The sequence below is a fragment of the Dreissena polymorpha genome, chromosome 4 (assembly GCF_020536995.1).
Source record: "Dreissena polymorpha isolate Duluth1 chromosome 4, UMN_Dpol_1.0, whole genome shotgun sequence".
Classification (NCBI taxonomy): Eukaryota; Metazoa; Mollusca; class Bivalvia; order Myida; family Dreissenidae; genus Dreissena; species Dreissena polymorpha.
Window position 1 is genome coordinate 138,747,329 of NC_068358.1, and position 12,027 is coordinate 138,759,355.

At 38.4% G+C, this 12,027-nt stretch overlaps 2 protein-coding genes across 2 annotated transcripts in view; both read right to left on the minus strand.

The window, feature by feature from the left end:
• Positions 1-3,788, minus strand: part of LOC127876902 (E3 ubiquitin-protein ligase HERC2-like) — a 140,151-nt gene extending 136,363 nt beyond the window's left edge. Inside the window, exons 1-4 of the mRNA XM_052422408.1 lie at positions 3,687-3,788; positions 3,019-3,200; positions 1,042-1,197; positions 415-600 (exon numbers count right to left, since the gene is read on the minus strand). Of these exons, the coding sequence (XP_052278368.1) occupies positions 415-600; positions 1,042-1,197; positions 3,019-3,139 (463 nt within the window). The 5' untranslated portion in view covers positions 3,140-3,200; positions 3,687-3,788. The remainder of the gene's footprint in view (positions 1-414; positions 601-1,041; positions 1,198-3,018; positions 3,201-3,686) is intronic.
• Positions 3,683-12,027, minus strand: part of LOC127878835 (E3 ubiquitin-protein ligase HERC2-like) — a 42,141-nt gene continuing 33,796 nt past the window's right edge. Inside the window, exons 11-18 of the mRNA XM_052425359.1 lie at positions 10,477-10,736; positions 9,711-9,882; positions 7,182-7,326; positions 6,524-6,652; positions 5,998-6,198; positions 5,344-5,572; positions 4,607-4,782; positions 3,683-3,817 (exon numbers count right to left, since the gene is read on the minus strand). Of these exons, the coding sequence (XP_052281319.1) occupies positions 3,683-3,817; positions 4,607-4,782; positions 5,344-5,572; positions 5,998-6,198; positions 6,524-6,652; positions 7,182-7,326; positions 9,711-9,882; positions 10,477-10,736 (1,447 nt within the window). The remainder of the gene's footprint in view (positions 3,818-4,606; positions 4,783-5,343; positions 5,573-5,997; positions 6,199-6,523; positions 6,653-7,181; positions 7,327-9,710; positions 9,883-10,476; positions 10,737-12,027) is intronic.

Genomic DNA, 12,027 nt, shown 5'->3' on the forward strand with positions numbered 1-12,027 from the left:
CAAAAGAAGAGATATTTATTTAAATTTTATTAGTGAATCAATTTGTGCACATTTAATTTTGTTAGTGTATATTTCTTAATTAACTTGACATTCAGAAACAGAACAAGTTCCCAAATAAATTTTCAAATTACCCAAAAAACATTTAAAGTCACCTCTTTTTTATCAACACCTGACATCATGAAAGAAAAACATGTGACATGGCAATAAAACATTTACTTGAGTTGAAAATGCTTTAAAAATGTAGCTCAAACTCAAACCCCCCCCCCATAGTTACCGTCACAAAGTCATCATGTCTAAAAAATGTTTTAAAAGCGGAAATTGTTGTCTATGATTATCCTGCGTGGACTATACAGGCATATATAGGATGACACTTCAAGCACATGCAGTAAGCCCAGTTTTTGCCTGTCTACTCACTCCATACGCCGGGCCACGCCAGGTCCTCCTTCTCCTCCCTATATAGGCCAGGAGCCAGCGTGTTGAACTTGTCCAGGATGTCCAGTATCTGCTCCAAGACGGGAACCGCACCAGCCGTCTCCACGACAACCGGACTTTTCAGCTGCAGCAGCACTAGGCAGGTCAACAGCTCCGGCAGTAACACCCCTGGGAAATATAGGCAAGCAATGTTACAGATCATGAGGTTTATAATAATAAAAAAACAAATAAATGATTTGGTATGAACCTGACCATGAGATGATAAGAGTATTTAACCATATCTGATCAAACTTATATAATGAACCAGTATTCCTGTTTCAACACATGGACAAGAACCCATTTCAATATTTGAGGTCGCTGTGGCAAAGTGGATATGGTGTTCTCTAGCGACCGGAAGTTCATGGGTTTCTATCCCTACTGTGGATGTGTTCTTTAGATGTCCCTCAAAGATGCTATGTACTTGTTCAATACAGGAAACGGACTCGATAGTGTTTCAATATGCCTTAGGGATTCGAGGTAATTGAGCTTAAATAAAGACTCCAGCATTACCCAGATCAATATACCTGTGATTAAGGGGGCAGTTGTACTAAGCAAGACAAGTTTGCTTACCTGTGACATCGCTCGTGATAATCCTGGACACAAGAGAGAAGTGCTTGCCACTGTTGGAGGCCAGACTTGAGCCCAGCGGCAGTATGTCAGTCACATGGTTACACAGTAGCCCTATGTACTTCCTCAGCAGGGATCCACAGCCGAGCAACTCAGAATCTGTAAAAATGAATGCTAACCATGGGAACCAGAGACTTAAGTATTTTCTCCTCGTTCTGGGAAATCTGGGCTAAATGCATGTGCTTAGTGTCATCCCAGATAAGCCTGTGCAGTCCACACAGGCTAATGAGGTTTAATACTTTATGCCTTAACTTGATTTTCGTTTAAATGAGACTTCTTTTATATAAAATTGTTAATGTAACAGCGGAAAGTGTCATCCGTGATGACTAATCTAGGATGACACTTTATGCAAATGCATTAAGCTGAGTTTTCCCAGGACAAGATTTATTTCTTAAATGAGAACTAAAAGGGAGAACCAGAAATCAGCAATACAGATTCTGTAAAAATGATCACTTAAAGTAAGGACTAGAATTCAGCAATAAATAATCAGCAAAATGATCACTGAAAGTGAGAATCAACATTTAGAAATACACAGGAGTGTCAAATGGCCCAAATTTGAAATCCGGAAAATTAAGCCGTAGGATAAAGGGAAGAGAGGGCCCCCCCCCCCGAGCCCTAGCTTATTGTTCTTTTTTTATAGTCTTTCTAGGTGCAATTTCTGGTGAGTACAATGCGAAATATTATAAACCAAACCATTCGTAACACCGCAGGTGTATTTGTCATTATAAACAAATGATATTAAGAACTTCGAAATGTAATTAACAAACCAGCGTATCCGAAAACGACTGTCCTAAAACATGTCGCAATACATCATTTGCAAATGAAATTAAAAATGCATATCGTTTGACTGCAGAAAATGAAAACCAGTAACCAGTTACCTAGCAAATACGCAGTCAATATATAATTTGATTAACATATTGTTTTAAAATATGATATTGCAGTGCTTTACTTTGCCAGTGCCTGCTCATGTCAGTGCCAGCCGCTAACCAATCAGAAATCAATAAATAAAATCGGTACCAAGGGCAAATGTCCGGAATGCCGACGATGCTATAACAATATTCGTTCTGAAATGATCCCGCACTAAAAGAATTTTGTCCCTACCCCCACCCGCCTTAAACAAACTCATCGGATTTACATTCACCTCAAAATCAACCCTGGACGGCTCAAATCCGGATTTCCGGAATAATCTGGAAAATTGACACCCCTGAATACAAAATCTGTAAAATGAAAACACAAAAGATGTGTTTGTCAGAGACAAAATGCCCCTAATGTTCCACTTTGAAGCCATATATTTGACGTTTGACCTTGAAGGATGATCTTGACTTTTCACCGCTCAAAATGTGCAGCTCCTTGAGATACACATGCATGCCAAATATCTAGTTGCTATGTTCAATATTGCAAAAGTTATTGCAAATGTTAAAGTTTTAGGACCGACGGACAGACTGACTGACTGACTACCAGGGGCATAAACAGTGATCCAGAATTTGGCAATACAGAATCTGTAAAATAATCACTGAAATGAGAGCCCAAAGTTAAATACAGAATCAGTAAAATGAAAACAGATATTTCAGTATTGTAAAATTAACACTTAGAACAGTTATCAGAAAGTTGTGAACAATGTGATTTAACAGAGATACAAAACAGTGAAAGCATTGACAGATATTCAGTAGGCAAGGCTTATCAGCCATTTAGACATTAGGACTGAAGGCAACAAAAAAAATACTTAAATATTTTGGCCAATACTAAAAAAGTATATTTCTAAAATATTTTGGTAATGGTAGCCTCGCTTCTTTTCTTGTACAGAGGATTCATGAGTTTTTCAGACAAGCTATTAGGGCCACTTAGGGAAAATTGGCAAGTGAGTAGGCTCCTAATTTATCCCCTCTCTGTGATTGTCAGATTGTTAGAGCACGCCCTTACCGAGATCTGAAGGCACAGTGAGGAAGCCCTGTTTGGGGAACATTCTGGCTACCAGCAGCCTCTGGAACTGTAGGAGCAGGTCAAGGCTGGGGGAGGAGTCACGCACCACCGCATCCTCCATCTTGACCACACCATCACGGGCCAGGTTATGGAGCAGCAGCTGGGTGTGCAGGCATGAGTTCCTGGAGAATGGAAAGTGGGATTGTAAATCTTTAATCACATGCAAATGATACAGAAAAGTAATTTTTTCTCCTTAAAATTATTGTTTTACAACAACTTATTTATACAACCATTAATTTTTGTTTTTCCAGATTTGAACAATGTTTGGCAAAGTGATATTCTATTTATCAGTCTTCAGGAACTTGATTTGTTTGTTTAGATTGTTCCCTGTATTTGTCAGTATAGTTGCTTTGTGACTAATCACAACCTAAAGCATATAACAAAATGAGCGGCGTCATGCAAAGAGGGGTCTTGTGAGTCTTTTGCGATATGCAGCCAGGGTAGCTCAAGACGAGCTTGCGCAGTGGTGCAGTCTTGTCAAAAGTCTTGGTAGCTCCTGACCAGGCTGCGTGAATGAGCAAGTTGGCCTGGAGCTACACTGACTGCATATGACATTAGACCCCTTTTTCCCCCTAACATGGCTGGTATCACAATAGAGACTTTCCTACCTCAGTAACTGTTCAATGAGCTGCAGTAGGGGTATGGTGGCGCTGGCATCCTCCCCTTCAGGACGGGGTTCGATCTGCACTGGAACTCCGGAATCCAAGCTCGACTTCCTGCTGTGCTTCCCAGCCATGCTCTGTGGAACATGTACACACAATATGGGAGTCTTCATTACCAGGTCTAGTTTTCAACAAATATATATTGAAAGTAAAATTATTATTACATATTCTGCCTGAGAAAAATACTTAACACTCACATAGGATTTTCTTTGCTTGTACATAGATTCAGAAACTGTTAAACTTGTTGTTAAGCAACCTAGGCATTGCAAAGGAGGAAATCAATTGAACGGATTAATACTCACACCCCTGAATCTGATTTTATATTAACAATACATCTAGCAACAAAGTGGACAGCATAATACAAGAAAAATCCAGTATCATAGACATTCAACATAAAAATCTAATGGTTATGAAATTTAGTCAGTGGCAAAGCAAATATTTGAATGGAAGAAGGAAATAGCACTATGATGGCCAAGAGGATTCTCACGCCCAAAACATACCAATGGCTCATTACAAAATTGTGTCATATAACATGAACTCAGCTTTTCCTTAGAAATCATTATTATGAGGTGCTTGCCGCATTTCAACCTAGCATGTCATTACTTCAGTAACGTTTGTTTTAAAATAAACCTTGTTCTGAGAAACGGGGCTTCATTTATGTGCATTAAAATAAGATGCCCGATTTGCCTCTGCGATTGCACAAGCTAATCAGGGACTATACTTTCATCTATTATACATTTTCATTTAAGAGGAGTCTCTTATAAAACTCAAATCAAATTCAGGCAGAAAGTGTCATCCCTGATTGGCAGACTGCACAGGCCAAACTGGGATGACATATTATGCAAATACATTTTGCCCAGATTTACCACACCAAGGATCAAATCTCCTCCAAATTCTACCTTTCTTTCCTCCAAGGAGTCCGACTCCTTCTTGATGGCTGCCTCCATTGCAAACTCCAGCCCCCCATCAGCCATGAGGCTGGTCACGAGGAGGTTGGTCATGAACTGCTGCCCTGAGCTCATGCCCCCTGCCTCTGTATGACCTTGTGAATGTATGGGGTGGGTGGTCAATAACCAAATAACAACAAATGTGAATACAAATTGTATATTACTTATTTAGATTTTGCTTTTAAAATCATAATTCATAAATTAAACATCCTTTTTACATTGTTTTAATATGTTTTTTTCTTGTTGCAAAGTAAAAAACTCATTAAAATGTATGCATTAAATTACTATTAAAAGTTAAGCATGGAACTTGTTTAACCCTAATAAAATTATAATTTGATTACATAAATACAAATGTATAATTTGTTCACTATTCTGTAAATGACTTACATAGTTATTACTTATTTTATCATTTTAAAAGCATCCTGATAACCTTTGTTTTGTCCTCAGAAATACAGTTTGTTTTAACTTAAAGTATTTAAGCAATTTGTAATAAAACGTAATGAACTTCTGAATGCACCCGACATGAATAAGACACAATCACACGTCCATTTCCAAAAATACACATAAACACCCCCATTCAATCTGCAATTGTATGCAAAAAGATAAGATATTCTCCGTTTCCAAGTTACAGTTGATTGTGTTAAAAAAAAAAAAACCTCCAGAAGACAGAAGCATAGAGAGGGTCCTAGCTCTCTCTTCTGCTGTAGGCAGCAGTATGGACCAGCCGTTCTGCAGCGTGTTCTGTGCGGCCATCTGGACAGTGGAGATAACTCCGCTGTTGCTGGCAAGGGAGACAATCCTCCTCTTGAGGCTGGTCACCAGGGAGCTACCAGGGTTCAGACCCAGCTGCTCTAGATTCTCATTGTGAGAGATGGCGGCATGCAGCTGTAATGTGATGATATGAGAAGTCTTTTTATGAAAAATGGGCTTTAGACCTGTACCTCAAGATTAGCCTTGGACAACACTTTCCACTTTTATTGTATTTTTCCTTTTGAAGGAAGACTCTTCTTGAGAAAGATCCAATCAAAGTGTTTTCCCTGATTAGCCTGTACGGACTGCACAGGCTAATCTGGGATGACACATGCCACATGCATTAAGCCCCGAAAAAGCATTAAAAGTATTAGCCAAATTGTTTCCAGTCTAGAAGCAGTACTTGATGCCACATGGGAAAATCTTTAAATGCTCCTAGAGCATTGATAAGCAGAAATCAGAGATCAAACTGGCATTATTTATATTCTCATAGATGAAAACAACAATGAACACTATATTAGATAACTTTATTTCAAAGAGTAAAAACAACACCAAACTACCTGCAGATTGAGTAGATTGAGGCCTGCGACCGCCATACACTCCTTCTCTTGGGGTGGCGGCCAGTCAGTCTGGGCGTCCATTCCATCACACACCTCCCCCAGTAGATCGTCCAACAGCTCGAAAGTGGCCCGAGTCACGTCCACAACGAAAGGCACCCGCATGCTGACCATCGCATGGCCGCCATAGGACCAGACAAAACTCTATTCGTTAAAAGCATAGAAAATATTGAAAATAATGTATCTGTGATGTATTTAATTAATATAAATATTCAATTATATACTGAAATGAAAGAAATTAAAGGCATTTAGGTACCTAGTATTCCTCCAAAGTTGTAGTTGTTAAAGTATTAAATGAAATATGTATCCAAGTAAACACAGTCAAAAGGTTATTGAAAATAGTGATCAAATCCATCATTTTAAATTTATCATAAATGTGGACAACCATGCACAATTTAGTAACAGATTATAATAGTTCAAGGTTAAACTAAATCGTTCTATGTATTAACATGGTCATTGAGCCCAATACCTGAGAGTTGCCACATGAGGCCCCTATGATTTTCTTTCCCTCCAGTCCAGGCAGTAGAGTGGGCTCAGTCAAGAACTGGATTGACGGGTCACCAAGCTGCCCATGCTCATTTCTGCCCCAGCCATACACCTACACGAGTTAAAAAAACAACGTTAACAACTGTATTCTATAATTATTCAAAGCATTTGTTGGAGACACCATGTTATCACATATATACCCTCAAAATCGCCCTAAATACAATACTGAAAATTAATTGCAATAATATTTCACTTTTGTATTTTATAAAATTATTGACTAATAAGTTATTAATATTAAAGTTATATAAACTGTTCATATGCAATAATGACAAAGACAATAGCTGAGATCAACAGTATAGTATGTTGGCTAATATCATATTATATGCCAGAGACCAAAGGTGAATACAAAGTGCAAACCAATATCTGATCCAGAAAGTCTAAATCAGATTTGTTATATAATGTTTTCTTGTGTCAGCATTTATTAAAAATAGTTGCCTTTTTTTAAATATAACAACTTCACAGCAACATGTTAAACAACTGAACATTTTTATCACATATTGTGTGCCTGACTCATTCACATAGGCATTAAGCACCGTTTTCCCCAGAGCATTTTGTATATTGGCAACACCACTTGTACTCACATCTCCATCCTCTGTGACGGCCAGGCAATGCATGGAGCCTACAGACATGTCTACAATCTTTCTGCCTCCGAAATACTGGATCTGCTTTGGGACCCTAACATGCTCCTCAGTGCCATGACCCAGACGAAAGTTGTCCCCCTTGCCCCTTAACAAGACACACAATTACAAAATTATATAAGATTTATGAAAATTCCTCTCATCTCTAATTACTGCAAGATTAACTACAAACTAAAGGAAAAAGATAAATAACCAAGACAATGAGCATTTATTTTATGCTTTCCGGTGGTTTATAGAGAAATATCAGTGAATTAAAACTGATAATTTCACTGTTTTAAACAGTGAAAATTATCAGTGAAAATTATCGATAATTTTCACTGTTTACTGTGAAATGACGTCAATTTTTGTCATTATCCCAGTGAAATTCTTTGGTTAAACTCTTTAACAATATATATAAACTGTTCAAAAAGGTATAAAATAAAAAGAAAATTGGTTGGATTAAGTGGATTATCGATTTTAATTCACTCGTGATCATAGAAAAAAAAATATTTTCTATGATCACTCGTGAATTAAAATCAGTAATCCACCGAATCCAACAAATATCCTCTATTTCTTCACAAAATCTTTATTTAAGATGTAAATGTGTATATTTGGTTGGCTCACAAACAAAAAGCTTTTGAGTACAGATTGAGGAAAAATGTTTTTAGAATATCTTTGATGAAATATAATATCAAGATCCTTTCCAAAAACATTTTCAATGTCAATATGTTTCCAGTAACTACAGTGTTTGACTACAATCTAAAAAAACATGGCAACGCCACCAAACAACAAAGCTATGTCTGTATGTAAGCTATCTACTCACATACTTTCCATGCAATATCTCTATCAAAACTCAAGTTCTTAAGTGGAAAACAGTTTCTTGTATTTTTAGTAACAGAGACCTTGAATTTGATATAACAGGCCCCAAATGCAGTACTAGTAACAGAGACATTGACCTTGATCTAACAGGCCCCAAATGCAGTACTAGTAACAGAGACCTTGACCTTGATCTAACAGGCCCCAAATGCAGTACTAGTAACAGAGACCTTGACCTTGATCTAACAGGCCCCAAATGCAGTACTAGTAACAGAGACCTTGACCTTTTTCTAACAGGCCCCAAATGCAGTACTAGTAACAGAGACCTTGACCTTGATCTAACAGGCCCCAAATGCAGTACTAGTAACAGAGACCTTGACCTTGATCTAACAGGCCCCAAATGCAGTACTAGTAACAGAGACCTTGACCTTGATCTAACAGGCCCCAAATGCAGTACTAGTAACAGAGACCTTGACCTTGATCTAACAGGCCCCAAATGCAGTACTAGTAACAGAGACCTTGACCTTTTTCTAACAGGCCCCAAATGCAGTACTAGAAACAGAGACCTTGACCTTGATCTAACAGGCCCCAAATGCAGTACTAGTAACAGAGACCTTGACCTTGATCTAACAGGCCCCAAATGCAGTACTAGTAACAGAGACCTTGACCTTTATCTAACAGGCCCCAAATGCAGTACTAGTAACAGAGACCTTGACCTTTTTCTAACAGGCCCCAAATGCAGTACTAGTAACAGAGACCTTGACCTTGATCTAACAGGCCCCAAATGCAGTACTAGTAACAGAGACCTTGACCTTGATCTAACAGGCCCCAAATGCAGTACTAGTAACAGAGACCTTGACCTTGATCTAACAGGCCCCAAATGCAGTACTAGTAACAGAGACCTTGACCTTGATCTAACAGGCCCCAAATGCAGTACTAGTAACAGAGACCTTGACCTTGATCTAACAGGCCCCAAATGCAGTGCCAAGCTAGGTCTGCATGAAAGCTATGAAAATGCATAATTTCAGAATTTTTCCACAAACAAAATAAAGATATTCGGACAAAGCAATACTTGTCACCACACTGACTTGTCAAACCATGTGTCTCACAGAATCTGATATCTGTCAGATATAAAATAATATAATAACACCTATAAGTTATTTTCAATTACAGTGATCTTGATACCTTACCAAAACGACTAAAATACAATCTCAATGCGAGCATGTTATATCTCTAGTTTTATGAAGATTGTTTCATGCTGTTATTGTCTGGATGTATGCTGATTCCTTTTAATATTTTTAGTTACATTGACCTTGTCCAGACTGATCCCAAAAGCAATAATAAGCAAAGTCGTCATGCAAGCTACCTTCCCACACTATTTTTGTGCAATATTTGCATCAAAACTCAAATTATTGAGCCAACACTGATTTTCTATTTTAAGTAACAGTGACCTTGACCAGACACGGCCAAAATAAAATCCCAAAGCTAGCTCTCCATGCAAACTTGTTACATAAAAATGTTATATTTAGCCAACTTAAGCAATTTACCCAAAACCACTTGTTTGGCATCAGCTGTCTGCACACCTGCCCACATACCCCAAGCTAATTACCAGGATTTTTAACATTTTTGAAATCTTGCTGAAAAATAGGCACAAATAACTTACACAAGTTAACTTACCAGGAAAAGACCGCCCCACTCTTGGTGAGGGCCATGCTGAACTGTGCCCCACAGAAGACTTTCACCACATCCTGACCCATGAGTTTCTCTACGACCTTCGGAGTCTTACAGCCATCACTGCCGCCACGCCCCAGCTTGCCATAGTCTCCATCTCCCCACGAATATAGGGCACCTGGGCATGGAGAAGTATTAGCAATTATTATGGCGCATCCATCCATCACCCAACCAATAAAGGGTAACTACAATTATTATGGCGCATCCATCCATCACCCAACCAATAAAGGGTAACTACAATTATTATGGCGCATCCATCCATCACCCAACCAATAAAGGGTAACTACAATTATTATGGCGCATCCATCCATCACCCAACCAATAAAGGGTAACTACAATTATTATGGCGCATCCATCCATCACCCAACCAATAAAGGGTAACTACAATTGTTATGTAGGATATAATCATGGTGCATACTGTACAAATATTACAGTTCAAGAAGTAGCAGTTTCAATTGCTCCATTAATTTTTTACAAATGTACAAACACTGTCAAGGTTGGAGAAAAACGATCAGTAGTTAAAGCTTTGCATTTTTACAAAATATTTGTCACTTTAAGTTTTATTCACAAATGATGAGAATATTCCCTTATTTTCCAAAACATTCAAAATGTTTACAGAATTTAAAACACATATCAATGACGATGCTAACAAGGATATGGATATAACTTTTTTTCATTGTTTATCATCTTACAAAGCCTCAGTATTTCTCACCTGTGTCCGTTACAGCCAGCGACTGGGCATCACCGCTACCACATGCCACATCAATGACCCGGTGACCTTTCAAGGCCATCACCAAGTTGGGCACAGTCTGATCCTCAGTGCCCCCCAGCCCCAGTCTCCCATAGTTACCGCGACCCCACATGTACAGCTCCCCATGACCGGTGACCGCTGCACTGTACGTACTGCCACAGGCTATGTGCACGATGTTCTTGCCAGATAGGGACTTGATCAGAGTCGGTTCTTCTCTCAGGCTATAGGTGCAAAGCAGCAGTTTTCCATTATTATGGATTAAGAGTTTGAGCAACTCCCTTTTTTGCGCTAATTAGAGGTGAAATTCTGCCTGATTTTCCTACTCAAAAGGTATATAATTTATTTTACTAACTTTAAAAGTCCATTCTTCGTGTAAACTTAATTTTGAAAACAAGAGCACCGCCTTGCGGGTGCAGACCGCTCATCTATTTTCTTTTTAAAGGTGAAGGGACTCTCATTTTCAATCACAAAGGAGGGAGGAGTGGAGTGAAGAGGGGTGTATAGTGTGGGGTTGTGGACATTTATTACATTATCTTCCAAAAAAGCGAAAAAAAAAAAAAAAAATAAAAAAATCGGGGGGGGGGGGGGGGGGGTATAGTGTGAGGGTGTGGTGATAATTTGTGAGATGATCTTAAAAAAAAAAAAAAAAAAAAAAAAATCAAAAAAAAAATTTGGGGGGGGGGGGTGGGGGGTGGGGTGGGGGTATAGTGTGAGGGTGTGGTGGTCATTTGTGAGATGATCTTATAAAAAAAAAAAAAAAAAAAAAAAAAAAATTAGGGGGGGGGAGGGGGGAGGGGGGGGAGGGCACGGGGGATGGTTTGGGTGAAGTCTATTGTGGTATGTCAGGTAAGAGTAGTTTCATCAAAGTATCAATCAAATCTAATCATAAATAAAGAAGTTATGGCAATTTTAGCAAAATTTAATAATTTGACCTTGAGAGTCAAGGTCATTCAAAGGTCAAAGTAAAATTCAAGTTGCCAGGTACAGTAACCTCATGATAGCATGTAAGTATTTGAAGTTTGAAAGCAATAGCCTTGATACTTCGAGTGGATCGAAACACAAAATTTAACCATATATTAAAAGTTACTAAGTCAAAAAAGGGCCATAATTCCGTAACAATGACAACCAGAGTTATGCAACTTGTCCTTTTACTGTACCCTTATGATAGTTTGTGAGTGTTCCAAGTATGAAAGCAATATCTATGATACTTTAGGGGTAAAGTGACCAAAACATAAATCTTAACCAAATTTTCAATTTTCTAAGTATAAAGGGCCCATAATTCCGTCCAAATGCCAGTCAGAGTTACATAACTTTGCCTGCACCGTCCCCTTATGATAGTTCATAAATCTTGCAAGTATGAAAGCAATAGCTTTGATACTGTAGGAATAAAGTGGACCTAAACACAAAACTTAATCAAATTTTCAATTTTCTAAGTATAAAAAGGGCACATAATTCTGTCAAAATGCCAGTCAGAGTTACATTACTTTGCCTGCACAGTCCCCTTATGATAGT